General features: G+C 45.7%; 1 protein-coding gene across 1 annotated transcript in view; it reads left to right on the top strand.

Annotated features, from left to right (window-relative positions):
* dnah6 (dynein, axonemal, heavy chain 6) overlaps positions 1-14,617 on the top strand; it is a 168,135-nt gene that overhangs the window by 122,332 nt on the left and 31,186 nt on the right. Inside the window, exons 48-57 of the mRNA XM_038999073.1 lie at positions 1,338-1,534; positions 4,294-4,497; positions 6,167-6,292; positions 6,477-6,641; positions 9,699-9,766; positions 9,898-10,078; positions 10,253-10,432; positions 10,652-10,791; positions 10,899-10,992; positions 12,299-12,434. Of these exons, the coding sequence (XP_038855001.1) occupies positions 1,338-1,534; positions 4,294-4,497; positions 6,167-6,292; positions 6,477-6,641; positions 9,699-9,766; positions 9,898-10,078; positions 10,253-10,432; positions 10,652-10,791; positions 10,899-10,992; positions 12,299-12,434 (1,491 nt within the window). The remainder of the gene's footprint in view (positions 1-1,337; positions 1,535-4,293; positions 4,498-6,166; positions 6,293-6,476; positions 6,642-9,698; positions 9,767-9,897; positions 10,079-10,252; positions 10,433-10,651; positions 10,792-10,898; positions 10,993-12,298; positions 12,435-14,617) is intronic.

Here is a 14,617-nt window from a genome sequence, read left to right as displayed (position 1 = left end):
AGGGTCTGGGTAAGATGTAGAGAGGAGGGCCTGGGTAAGAGTTAGAGAGGAGGGTCTGGGTAAGATGTAGAGAGGAGGGCCTGGGTAAGAGTCAGAGAGGAGGGCCTGGGTAAGAGTTAGAGAGGAGGGTCTGGGTAAGATGTAGAGAGGAGGGTCTGGGTAAGATGTAGAGAGGAGGGCCTGGGTAAGAGTTAGAGAGGAGGGCCTGGGTAAGATGTAGAGAGGAGGGTCTGGGTAAGATGTAGAGCGGAGGGCCTGGGTAAGAGTTAGAGAGCAGGGTCTGGGTAAGAGTTAGAGAGGAGGGTCTGGGTAAGATGAGGAGAGGAGGGCCTGGGTAAGAGTTAGAGAGGAGGGTCTGGGTAATAGTTAGAGAGGAGGGTCTGGGTAAGAAGTAGAGAGGAGGGTCTGGGTAAGAGTTAGAGAGGAGGGTCTGGGTAAGAGTTATAGAGGAGGGTCTGGGTAAGAGGTAGAGAGGAGGATCTGGGTAAGAGTTATAGAGGAGGGTCTGGGTAAGAGGTAGAGAGGAGGGTCTGGGTAAGAGGTAGAGAGGAGGGTCTGGGTAAGAGTTAGAGAGGAGGGTCTGGGTAAGAGTTATAGAGGAGGGTCTGGGTAAGAGGTAGAGAGGAGGATCTGGGTAAGAGTTATAGAGGAGGGTCTGGGTAAGAGGTAGAGAGGAGGGTCTGGGTAAGAGTTAGAGAGGAGGGTCTGGGTAAGAGTTAGAGAGGAGGGTCTGGGTAAGAGTTATAGAGGAGGGTCTGGGTAAGATGTAGAGAGGAGGGTCTGGGTAAGAGTTAGAGAGGAGGGTCTGGGTAAGAGTTAGAGAGAAGGGTCTGGGTAAGAGTTAGAGAGGAGGGTCTGGGTAAGAGTTATCGAGGAGGGTCTGGGTAAGAGTTAGAGAGGAGGGTCTGGGTAAGAGTTAGAGAGGAGGGTCTGGGTAAGAGTTATAGAGGAGGGTCTGGGTAAGAGGTAGATAGGAGGATCTGGGTAAGAGTTATAGAGGAGGGTCTGGGTAAGAGTTATAGAGGAGGGTCTGGGTAAGAGTTAGAGAGGAGGGACTGGGTAAGAGTTAGAGAGGAGGGTCTGGGTAAGAGTTAGAGAGGAGGGTCTGGGTAAGACTGAGTTTGACAGATTTTGGCACATGATTTCCATCATGTTGGCACTTAAAGTTCCCACAATGTTTTCAAAGACAAACCCAAGTTCCAGGAACATGTCAGGACTAATCTACTGTAATCTCTTCTGTGTGCTGTCTGCTTCATGAACTTTCTCTGCCTCCCATCCTCTCCCTCACTTTCCTTCCCCTCTCCCTCCCCTTACCGTATCCCCCCTTTCACCCCCAGCTAAGACCATGGCTCTGACCGAGGCGAGGCTGGGCCGTGCAGGGAAGCTGACAGCAGCTCTGGGGGATGAGCAGGTTCGCTGGCAGGAGAGCATTGAACTGTTTGAACAGGAGATCCATAACGTGGTGGGAAACGTCTTCATCGCTGCAGCCTGCGTGGCGTACTACGGAGCCTTCACAATGCACTATAGACAACTGGTACATCCTAAATATACAGCCCGCTAATTCTCACTATAACCTACCACGGTATGTTGCATTATAACCATTCTAAACTACATAGCTTCTCCTTGGCCTGGAGACACCTGGTATGTATGGCCTCTATAGAGATGTAACGTTATACACGTTCCTCACTGTGTTATATACTGTACTCTACGTTTGCGCCCTGCGTCTGAAAATTGCAGTCTTTTTCTCCGTACACTATTGGAGCCAAACCCAGTGAAGCCTGCCTGTTCCAGACAGTGTGTCTGTGCCCACCTCTCTCCCTCGGGCCAGACGGAGAGCCAGACCTTGTGTCAGACTCCCTGCCCACACTGGCACTCTGGCCTAATGGCTCTCACTCACCTCAACCCACTGGGTCTGTCTGGCTGTCTGTCAATACTACTGCTGCCTATGTGATGTCTGTCAATACTACCACTGTCTCTGTACTGTCTGTCAATACTACCACTGTCTAAGTGATGTCTGTCAATACTACCACTGTCTATGTGATGTCTGTCAATACTACCACTGTCTCTGTACTGTCTGTCAATACTACCAATGTCTATGTGATGTCTGTCAATACTACCACTGTCTATGTACTGTCTGTCAATACTACCACTGTCTCTGTACTGTCTGTCAATACTACCACTGTCTATGTGATGTCTGTCAATACTACCACTGTCTCTGTACTGTCTGTCAATACTACCACTGTCTATGTGCTGTCTGTCAATACTACCACTGTCTGTGATGTCTGTCAATACTACCACTGTCTCTGTACTGTCTGTCAATACTACCACTGTCTCTGTACTGTCTGTCAATACTACCGCTGTCTATGTGCTGTCTGTCAATACTACCACTGTCTCTGTACTGTCTGTCAATACTACCACTGTCTCTGTACTGTCTGTCAATACTACCGCTGTCTATGTGCTGTCTGTCAATACTACCACTGTCTATGTGCTGTCTGTCAATACTACCACTGTCTATGTGATGTCTGTCAATACTACCACTGTGTCTGTACTGTCTGTCAATACTACCACTGTATGTGATGTCTGTCAATACTACCACTGTCTCTGTACTGTCTGTCAATACTACCACTGTCTATGTGCTGTCTGTCAATACTACCACTGTCTATGTGATGTCTGTCAATACTACCACTGTCTCTGTACTGTCTGTCAATACTACCACTGTCTCTGTACTGTCTGTCAATACTACCGCTGTCTCTTTACTGTCTGTCAATACTACCACTGTCTCTGTACTGTCTGTCAATACTACCACTGTCTCTGTACTGTCTGTCAATACCACCACTGTCTATGTGCTGTCTGTCAATACTACCACTGTCTAAGTGATGTCTGTCAATACTACCACTGTGTCTGTACTGTCTGTCAATACTACCGCTGTCTCTGTACTGTCTGTTAATACTACCAATGTCTCTGTACTGTCTGTCAATACTACCACCGTCTCTGTACTGTCTGTTAATACTACCACTGTCTATGTACTGTCTGTCAATACTACCACTGTCTCTGTGCTGTCTGTCAATACTACCACTGTCTATGTGCTGTCTGTCAATACTACCACCGTATTTGTACTGTCTGTCAATACTACCACTGTCTCTGTACTGTCTGTCAATACTACTACTGTCTCTGTACTGTCTGTCAATACTACCACTGTCTATGTGCTGTCTGTCAATACTACCACCGTATTTGTACTGTCTGTCAATACTACCACTGTCTATGTGCTGTCTGTCAATACTACTACTGTCTCTGTACTGTCTGTCAATACTACCACTGTCTATGTGCTGTCTGTCAATACTACCACCGTATTTGTACTGTCTGTCAATACTACCACTGTCTATGTACTGTCTGTCAATACTACCACTGTCTCTGTACTGTCTGTCAATACTACTACTGTCTCTGTACTGTCTGTCAATACTACCACTGTCTATGTGCTGTCTGTCAATACTACCACCGTATTTGTACTGTCTGTCAATACTACCACCGTCTCTGTACTGTCTGTCAATACTACCACCGTCTCTGTACTGTCTGTCAATACTACCACCGTATTTGTACTGTCTGTCAATACTACCACTGTCTATGTGATGTCTGTCAATACTACCACTGTGTCTGTACTGTCTGTCAATACTACCACTGTCTCTGTACTGTCTGTCAATACTACTACTGTCTTTGTACTGTCTGGCAATACTACCACTGTGTCTGTACTGTCTGTCAATACTACCACTGTCTATGTGATGTCTGTCAATACTACCACTGTCTATGTACTGTCTGTCAATACTACCACAGTCTCTGTACTGTCTGTCAATACTACCACTGTCTATGTACTGTCTGTCAATACTACCACTGTCTCTGTACTGTCTGTCAATACTACCACTGTCTATGTGCTGTCTGTCAATACTACCACCATCTTTGTACTGTCTGTCAATACTACCACTGTCTCTGTACTGTCTGTCAATACTACCACTGTCTATGTGCTGTCTGTCAATACTACCACCGTCTTTGTACTGTCTGTCAATACTACCACTGTCTCTGTACTGTCTGTCAATACTACCACTGTCTCTGTACTGTCTGTCAATACTACCACTGTCTATGTGCTGTCTGTCAATACTACCACCGTCTTTGTACTGTCTGTCAATACTACCACTGTCTCTGTAATGGCAGATGGTTATGGAGTCAGATGATTTGGGAATGTTCATTCATCCTGAATATACAAGGCTCTGATTGTTGATAAACGTGTGTGTGTCTGTGTAGCTGATAGACCAGTGGATTGTGCGATGCCAGGAGTTGAGCATCCCCATCAGTGCCAGCTTCAGCCTCATCAACATCCTGGGCGACCCCTATGAGATCCGCCTGTGGAACGCCGAGGGGTTGCCCCGGGACACCGTTTCCACTGAGAATGGAATCCTGGTTACCCGTGGACGCCGCTGGCCACTCATGATCGACCCTCAGGATCAGGTGACCCAGCCGACAGCAAGTCAGGGATTTTTGTCTTAAATCATTTAATCAATCAATCTATCAATCAATGAATCAATCAATCAATTAGAAGTATTTGTATTACCACACTTTTCATCTCTTCTGGATTCAGTCGTATTTATATATTTGATTGAGATTCTATAACACATATTTTAATCACAGGTACCTTTATATGTGATGGTGTTGCAAATATTTATTCATGTTATACTTTGTAATACGCTACTTGTCAAGTTGTATTTCTAGTTGTACTTTTCTCTATTCTTGTATTGGCTCTGATGCCCAGAGTTATTTTCTGTGGCTACATCTGCTAAAATAACAGTTGTGTTGTACTGTGTTGTGGCTCAAACCCTGACTCCCATTCCCAGACCCCAGCTTGGAACAAACCCTGACTCCCATTCCCTGACCCCAGCCTGGAACAAACCATGACTCCCATTCCATAACCCCAGCCTGGAACAAACCCTGACTCCCATTCCCAGACCCCAGCCTGGAACAAACCCTGACTCCCATTCCCAGCCTGGAACAAACCATGACTCCCATTCCCAGACCCCAGCCTGGAACAAACCCTGACTCCCATTCCCAGCCTGGAACAAACCATGACTCCCATTCCCAGACCCCAGCCTGGAACAAACCCTGACTCCCATTCCCAGCCTGGAACAAACCATGACTCCCATTCCCAGACCCCAGCCTGGAACAAACCATGACTCCCATTCCCAGCCTGGAACAAGGCCACAACAGGAGACAACAGCCCTGACAATCTAACACTATTCCCTTATCACCACGGAGACAACAGCCCTGAGACACTAACTCTATTCCCACTCTCTCTGTGTTGTAATCACACACACACACACACACACACTTACTCCACGCGCTTGGCCACTCTGTAGTTTGACTCTTAGCTCCAGTCCCCTGACACCTCTTATGTTGCTTCCTGTCATCTTTTGTTTCTTTCTCCTTCTCCTCTCTTTGGGCCGCTGCCCCAGGGAGTGGTCTGTTGACTGGTTCTGTCTGCCATGCACAGGCCGCGATGGAGATGGGGAGAGACAGGGAGTTAAGCAGGCAGGGAGGCTTGCTGACAGCCTAGCATGGGGACACTTCATTGTTCGGCTGGCGCAGACCGTCTAAAACGCACACAAATAGACTCACACACACACGGCTTGTCTGTCGACTGACTCAAATGTAGTGCAGTTCTGTTTGTCAGTTTTCATTCATGTCGATGAGAGTGATTCTGACCTGCCGGGTTCAAGAATCACCAGGGGTGTCAAACTCATTCCATGGAGGGCCTAGTGTCTGCAGGTTTTAGTTTTTTCCTTTCAATTAAGCCCTAGACAACCAGGTGTGTGGAGTTCCTGACTAATTAGTGACCTTAATTCATCAATCAAGTACAAGAGAGGAGCGAAAACCTGCAGACACTCGGTCCTTCATGGAATGAGTTTGACACCTGTGTCATGGGCAATATAGTGACTTTCTGGTATGAGAGGAATTTTCATGACCCCTCAATGGTGGTCACATGAATACTTTAAAGGGACAATATGGAAGTTCTGTCCCTTGTGGGATTGAGATGATTTAGCTACACAATCACAACCTACCTGAAACAAAACAAATGATCCCTCATTTAAAATGCTTTATGTAACTGTGTCTGGTGCGTCTCCAGGCCAACCGTTGGATCCGTTCCAAGGAGACCAAGAACGGTCTGAAGGTGATCAAGCTGACCGACTCTGGTTTCCTGCGAACCCTGGAGAACGCCATCCGCATGGGCATGCCCGTACTGCTGGAGGAGGTCAGTACTATGGCAGCCATTGTAGGTCACGGTTCACCATGGAGATTCGTCTCAGGGGACAGCTCTAACCTCCATTTTGGGTCTAGAGTTAGCAAACAGACCTGAGTGAGTTGACTTGGAATAGGAAGAATGGTAAAACTGACCAGTGTGACGTCCATTTTGTGTCCTGGTTGTGTGTGAGTAGCTGAAGGAGACTGTGGACCCGGCTCTGGAGCCCATCCTGCTGAAGCAGACGTTTGTGGCGGGCGGCCGCACCCTCATCCGCCTCGGAGACTCCGACATTGACTACAACAAGAAATTCAGGTTCTACATGACCACCAAGATGGCCAACCCCCACTACCTGCCTGAGGTGGGTCACACAACCTGACATTAGCACCAGCCTTCAGACAAACACTGGTAAAAAACCTGACTGGCTAGTGATTTATTCTACCCAGCAGTTTTGGAATGCAGTCCATTTCAGTCTATATTAATATGGCCTGGGTCATGTTTGCTTTGCCTCAGTACCAGATGGGTCATGTTTGCTTTGCCTCAGTACCAGATGGATCATGTTTCACCCCAGAGCAATTTACTCAGAATAATTGGTATTTCCTTTTTAGTTTGTCAAAACCAATGCCGACCAATTGAAAGGAATACATACATGTTTACAATAACTGTAGTAAAGCGTCTGGTTTCTCACCTGTTTCTCAACCACACAAAAAACATAAAATAACCACATTAGACGCTCACACACACACCCTGCCCTCTCTCTCTCCATGCCAAACGTTGGCACTAGGAACACTGTAGCAGTTGGCTCACACAGGGAGCTGTCAGCCTGGCACAGGCCATGAAGATGGGTGGTTGCTGTGAACAGCCTTGCCCACCTGCCAGACAGCCATGCCCCTTAGTTCACCCAGCCTACGGGCGCGGCGCCTGCTGCCATTTGAAGGCCCTATCAGCCTGCTCCAGCACTCTTCAGTCCCACAACACAGGGCCGGTGCTAGTCTCAGACCTATTCCCCGGGCCCAGCAAAGCACAATCAGTCTGTCAACTCCCTTTAAACACACAGCTGGACACAGCTGTCACAGATAGATAGTCTAACACACAGCGTACAGTCTGGACACAGCTGTCACAGACAGTCTAACACACAGCTTACAGTCTGGACACAGCTGTCACAGACAGTCTAACACACAGCTTACAGTCTGGACACAGCTGTCACACAGAGTCTAACACACAGCTTACAGTCTGGACACAGCTGTCACAGACAGTCTAACACACAGCTTACAGTCTGGACACAGCTGTCACAGATAGACAGTCTAACACACAGCTTACAGTCTGGACACAGCTGTCACAGATAGATAGTCTAACACACAGCTTACAGTCTGGACACAGCTGTCACAGATAGATAGTCTAACACACAGCTTACAGTCTGGACACAGCTGTCACAGATAGACAGTCTAACACACAGCTTACAGTCTGGACACAGCTGTCACAGATAGATAGTCTAACACACAGCTTACAGTCTGGACACAGCTGTCACAGATAGATAGTCTAACACACAGCTTACAGTCTGGACACAGCTGTCACAGATACAGTGGGGCAAAAAAGTATTTAGTCAGCCACCAATTGTGCAAGTTCTCCCACTTAAAAAGATGAGAGAGGCCTGTAATTTTCAACTTCAACTATGACAGACAAAATGAGAAAAATAAATCCAGAAAATCACATTGTAGGATTTTTAATGAATTTATTTGCAAATTATGGTGGAAAATAAGTATTTGGCCAATAACAAAAGTTTATCTCAATACTTTGTTATATACCCTTTGTTGGCAATGACAGGTCAAACGTTTTCTGTAAGTCTTCACAAGGTTTTCACACACTGTTGATGGTATTTTGGCCCATTCCTCCATGCAGATCTCCTCTAGAGCAGTGATGTTTTGGGGCTGTTGCTGGGCAACACGGACTTTCAACTCCTTCCAAAGATTTTCTATGGGGTTGAGATCTGGAGACTGGCTAGGCCACTCCAGGACCTTGAAATGCTTCTTACGAAGCCACTCCTTCGATTGCCCGGGCGGTGTGTTTGGGATCATTGTCATGCTGAAAGACCCAGCCACGTTTCATCTTCAATGCCCTTGCTGATGGAAGGAGGTTTTCACTCAAAATCTCACGATACATGGCCCCATTCATTCTTTCCTTTACACGGATCAGTCGTCCTGGTCCCTTTGCAGAAAAACAGCCCCAAAGCATGATGTTTCCACCTCCATGCTTCACAGTAGGTATGGTGTTCTTTGGATGCAACTCAGCATTCTTTGTCCTCCAAACACGACAAGTTGAGTTTTTACCAAAAAGTTATCTTTTGGTTTCATCTGACCATATGACATTCTCACAATCTTCTTCTGGATCATCCAAATGCTCTCTAGCAAACTTCAGACGGGTCTGGACATGTACTGGCTTAAGCAGGGGGACACGTCTGGCACTGCAGGATTTGAGTCCCTGGCGGCATAGTGTGTTACTGATGGTAGGCTTTGTTACTTTGGTCCCAGCTCTCTGCAGGTCACTCACTAGGTCCCCCCGTGTGGTTCTGGGATTTTTGCTCACCGTTCTTGTGATCATTTTGACCCCACGGGGTGAGATCTTGTGTGGAGCCCCAGATCGAGAGAGATTATCAGTGGTCTTGTATGTCTTCCATTTCCTAATAATTGCTCCCACAGTTGATTTCTTCAAACCAAGCTGCTTACCTATTGCAGATTCAGTCTTCCCAGCCTGGTGCAGGTCTACAATTTTGTTTCTGGTGTCCTTTGACAGCTCTTTGGTCTTGGCCATAGTGGAGTTTGGAGTGTGACTGTTTGAGGTTGTGGACAGGTGTCTTTTATACTGATAACAAGTTCAAACAGGTGGCATTAATACAGGTAACGAGTGGAGGACAGAGGAGCCTCTTAAAGAAGAAGTTACAGGTCTGTGAGAGCCAGAAATCTTGCCTGTTTGTAGGTGACCAAATACTTATTTTCCACCATAATTTGCAAATAAATTCATTAAAAATCCTACAATGTGATTTTCTGGATTTTTTTTCTCTCATTTTGTCTGTCATAGTTGAAGTGTACCTAGGATGAAAATTACAGGCCTCTCTCATCTTTTTAAGTGGGAGAACTTGCACAATTGGTGGCTGACTAAATACTTTTTTGCCCCAATGTAGATAGTCTAACACACAGCGTACAGTCTGGATACAGCTGTCACAGATAGATAGTCTAACACACAGCGTACAGTCTAGACACAGGTGTCACAGATAGATAGTCTAACATACAGAGACAACTGCTAGGATTCATTAATAACTGAAGTGGACGTTTGCTGAAGCTCATACTGGTTAGTGTGTTATTATTAGTGGTTGGTCTGATTTGATTGGTTGTTGATGTGTGTTCACCCCCCTGTTTTCTAGGTGTGTATCAAAGTGACCATCATCAACTTCACTGTGACCAAGTCTGGTCTGGAAGACCAGCTTCTCAGGTAGACAACACACCTCTTCTCCCCGCTGACTCTCGCTCTCCTCATTAAAGGGGTTCAGGCTGTGTGTGTGTGGTTTTCTTGTGGTATGACCGAGTGGTTGACTTGCGTTCCTTCTCTCTCTCCCCTCACAGTGACGTGGTTCGTCTGGAGCGTCCTGACCTGGAGGAACAGAGGAACCAGCTGATTGTGAGGATCAACGCCGACCGCAACCAGCTGAAGGCCATCGAGGACCGCATCCTCAAACTGCTCTTCAACTCCAAGGGAAACATCCTGGACAACGAGGAGCTGGTGCAGACCCTGCAGGAGTCAAAGGTCAGGGGTCACTGTGGGGTCATGGGGGTAGACAGTAGGATTGTTGAACTGTCAGGTGTGGTCGACTTTCTAACCATCTGTCTGTAGGCCTAGTTTGTGTTCTTCCTGTCCCTCAAATGTCTTTGTGTCGGTTTCCCTTTCTTTCTCTCTCTCTCTCGCTCTCTCCCTCTCCAGGTGACGTCAGAGGCCATTAAGCATCGTTTGGAGGAGGCTGAGGCGACAGAGCTGATGATCAACGCGGCCAGGGAGCGCTACCGGCCCGTGGCCACACGAGGCTCCGTCATGTACTTTGTCATCGCCAGCCTCTCTGAGATAGACCCCATGTACCAGTTCTCCCTCAAGTACTTCAAACAGGTGACCTTTCTGTCACTGTGGTCGAGAATGATTGGTTCTCTGACATTCATAAATCAGCAATGTTGTTTTTCCCTTTGTGTCATAGTGTATCAGCAACATTCACAGTGGGGCATCTTCACGTCTCCCCAATCACCCCCTCCCTCCCTCTCTCTCTCCCCTGATCATCTCCTCCCCACCTTCCTCCCTCTCCCCTGCTCTCCCTGATCCCCCTCCCTGTAGCTCTTTAACTCCACCATAGAGATATCAGAGAAGAGCAGTGTTCTGGAGGAGCGCCTGCAGATCCTCCTGGACCAGACCCTGCTCACCAGCTACACCAACGTATCCCGCGGCCTGTTTGAGCAGCACAAGACCATCTACAGGTAAAGGGGGTTTGACCTTTTCTTTAAGCTGCATTCTGGGTATCAAATGGGCTATACAAATAAATTCATGATGATGATGATGATGATTCATATTTTTGTTATTACAGCTTCATGCTTTGTGTGGACATCATGCGCCAGCATGGCGAGGTCTCTGACGCAGAGTGGCAGCACTTCCTGCGAGGAGCGCCCCCCCTTGACAAGGTAGTCAGGTTGATTGACTGGCCCGTCAGCCAATCAAATGGGACTATCGTCCACTGTCAGCCAATTAAAGGCAACTAGTGTCCACTCTAAGCCTGTCAAAAAGGATAGATATGTGAGCTCTTAGCAAATCACAGGAAGAATTTCAAGCCCCCAATCATAGTTTATATTTCAGCCCCTTATTTAATCATATTACTGTTCAAACTCAAACCAGAAAGAGGGCTCAGGTTTGTTGTAATATGCAGCACAACATAAATGTTGATGAACTGTCAATTGTCTCTGGTCTATGTGAGGGCTGTCTGGAATCTCTCCCTAAAATGAAGATATGTACTGAGCCAGACAATGATTCCCACTTCTTCTATCCCTCAGCAGTCTTTACTCAGCCCATTAGGAATGCATCATTTTAAATCTCCTAATTAAGAGTGTCTGTATACCAGAGGGCTTGTCAGCCTCTTTCCCGCTCTGCAGGAGAGAGAAACAGAAAGGAAGGAGAGAGTCCCCTGTAACCTGTGATTGTGTGTAGAATACTGATGTCTCCATGTGTCTGTGTGTAATCTATGACCTAGCTGTCTCCAGAGACACAGATCTAGGATCAGCTAACCCTCCCCAATTCTAACTCTAACCATAAGGTGTGCCATACACTAAACTAGCCTGAGAACAGTGTGTCGGGACACAGACTTCGTAATCTTTCTCTAGAGCAGGGTTTCTAGAAGAGTTCTGACAAGCGTAGATTGCTGAATGTATTATTCAATGACTCTATATCTAATGGGTGGTTTAGTCTCTCTCTATATGTCGTTATTTAAACAGGGGAAAGATTGCATCTTTGTCTGAAACTGGGATCCTAAACCATTGGGGGACCATTCTCATTAAAATGATGTCCTGCTCCTCCTCCGTCCTCCCCTGCTTATCTTCTCTTCACCCCCCCCCCCACCTCATCTTCTCTCCATCCATCACCTCGGGTCTCCACGTAATACCCAATGTCCCCTTGTCCTCCCCTCCTCTTCTGTCTCCTCTCCTCTCCACCCCCCCTCTATCTATCATTATCTTCTGTCGCCTCTCCACACCCCCTCTCTATCTATCCATTCGCTTCTCTGTCCACTCCACTTCTCTTATCTTTTGTCCCCTCTCCCTTCCTCCTCTCCTCTCCCTTCCTCCGTCCCTCTCCCCTCTCTCTCTATCTACATTCCTCCCTCGCATTCTGCATCCCTCTATCTCCAACACCCTATCAATTTTTCCTTTACCACACCACTCCTTCTCTCTTCCTCCCTCCCCCCTGGCTCTCTCTCTCTCCCTCCCTCTCCCCCATCAGGATCATCCAGAGAGCCCTGACGTGCCATGGCTATCAGAGTTTACCTGGCAGACATGCTGTGAGCTGGAGGATACTCTGCCCTGCTTCAACGGCATCAAGAGAGAGTTCACCGCCACACCCATCTCTATAAAACTAGGTAGAGTAGTAACACAGCTAAAATAACCTAGACACCCATCTCTATAAAACTAGGTAGAGTAGTAACACAGCTAAAATAACCTAGACACCCATCTCTATAAAACTAGGTAGAGTAGTAACACAGCTAAAATAACCTAGACACCCATCTCTGTAAAACTAGGTAGAGTAGTAACACAGCTAAAATAACCTAGACACCCATCTCTATAAAACTAGGTAGAATAGTAACACAGCTTAAATAACCTAGACACCCATCTCTATAAAACTAGGTAGAGTAGTAACACAGCTAAAATAACCTAGACACCCATCTCTATAAAACTAGGTAGAGTAGTAACACAGCTAAAATAACCTAGACACCCATCTCTATAAAACTAGGTAGAGTAGTAACACAGCTAAAATAACCTGGACACCCATCTCTATAAAACTAGGTAGAGTAGTAACACAGCTTAAATAACCTAGACACTCATCTCTATAAAACTAGGTAGAGTAGTAACACAGCTTAAATAACCCAGACACCCATCTCTATAAAACTAGGTAGAGTAGTAACACAGCTTAAATAACCTAGACACCCATCTCTATAAAACTAGGTAGAGTAGTAACACAGATAAAATAACCTAGACACCCATCTCTATAAAACTAGGTAGAGTAGTAACACAGCTTAAATAACCTAGACACCCATCTCTGTAAAACTAGGTAGAGTAGTAACACAGTTTAAATAACCTAGACACCCATCTCTATAAAACTAGGTAGAGTAGAAACACAGCTAAAATAACCTGGACACCCATCTCTATAAAACTAGGTAGAGTAGTAACACAGCTAAAATAACCTAGATATTACCACTAGGTAGAGTAATAACACAGCTTAAATAACCTGGACACCCATCTCTATAAAACTAGGTAGAGTAGTAACACAGCTTAAATAACCTGGACACCCATCTCTATAAAACTAGGTAGAGTAGTAACACAGCTAAAATAACCTAGACACCCATCTCTATAAAACTAGGTAGAGTAACACAGCTAAAATAACCTAGAGATTTGCACTAGGTAGAGTGGTAACACAGCTTAAATAACCTAGACACCCATATCTATAAAACTAGTTAGAGTAGTAACACAGCTAAAATAACCTAGACACCCATCTCTATAAAACTAGGTAGAGTAACACAGCTAAAATAACCTAGAGATTTGCACTAGGTAGAGTGGTAACACAGCTTAAATAACCTAGACACCCATATCTATAAAACTAGTTAGAGTAGTAACACAGCTAAAATAACCTAGACACCCATCTCTATAAAACTAGGTAGAGTAGTAACACAGCTAAAATAACCTAGACACCTATCTCTATAAAACTAGGTAGAGTAACACAGCTAAAATAACCGAGAGATTACCACTAGGTAGAGTGGTAACACACAGCTAAAATAACCTAGACACCCATCTCTATAAAACTAGGTAGAGTAGTTACACACAGCTAAAATAACCTTGAGATCACCACTAGGTAGAGTAGTTACACACAGCTAAAATAACCTAGAGATGTCCACTAGGTAGAGTAGTTACACACAGCTAAAATAACCTAGAGATGTCCACTAGGTAGAGTGGTTACACACAGCTAAAATAACCTAGAGATGTCCACTAGGTAGAGTAGTTACACACAGCTAAAATAACCTAGAGATGTCCACTAGGTAGAGTAGTTACACACAGCTAAAATAACCTAGAGATGTCCACTAGGTAGAGTGGTAACACACAGCTAAAATAACCTAGAGATGTCCACTAGGTAGAGTGGTAACACACAGCTAAAATAACCTAGAGATTACCACTAGGTAGAGTGGTAACACACAGCTAAAATAACCTAGAGATTACCACTAGGTAGAGTAGTAACACACAGCTAAAATAACCTAGAGATTACCACTAGGTAGAGTGGTAACACACAGCTAAAATAACCTAGAGATGTCCACTAGGTAGAGTGGTAACACACAGCTAAAATAACCTAGAGATGTCCACTAGGTAGAGTGGTAACACACAGCTAGTAACACACAGCTAAAATAACCTAGAGATGTCCACTAGGTAGAGTGGTAACACACAGCTAAAATAACCTAGAGATGTCCACTAGGTAGAGTGGTAACACACAGCTAAAATAACCTAGAGATGTCCACTAGGTAGAGTGGTAACACACAGCTAAAATAACCTAGAGATG

Source organism: Salvelinus namaycush, chromosome 8, assembly GCF_016432855.1.
Source record: "Salvelinus namaycush isolate Seneca chromosome 8, SaNama_1.0, whole genome shotgun sequence".
Classification (NCBI taxonomy): Eukaryota; Metazoa; Chordata; class Actinopteri; order Salmoniformes; family Salmonidae; genus Salvelinus; species Salvelinus namaycush.
The sequence above is the reverse complement of the archived record's forward strand: the minus strand, read 5'-3'. Positions and strand labels throughout refer to the sequence as shown.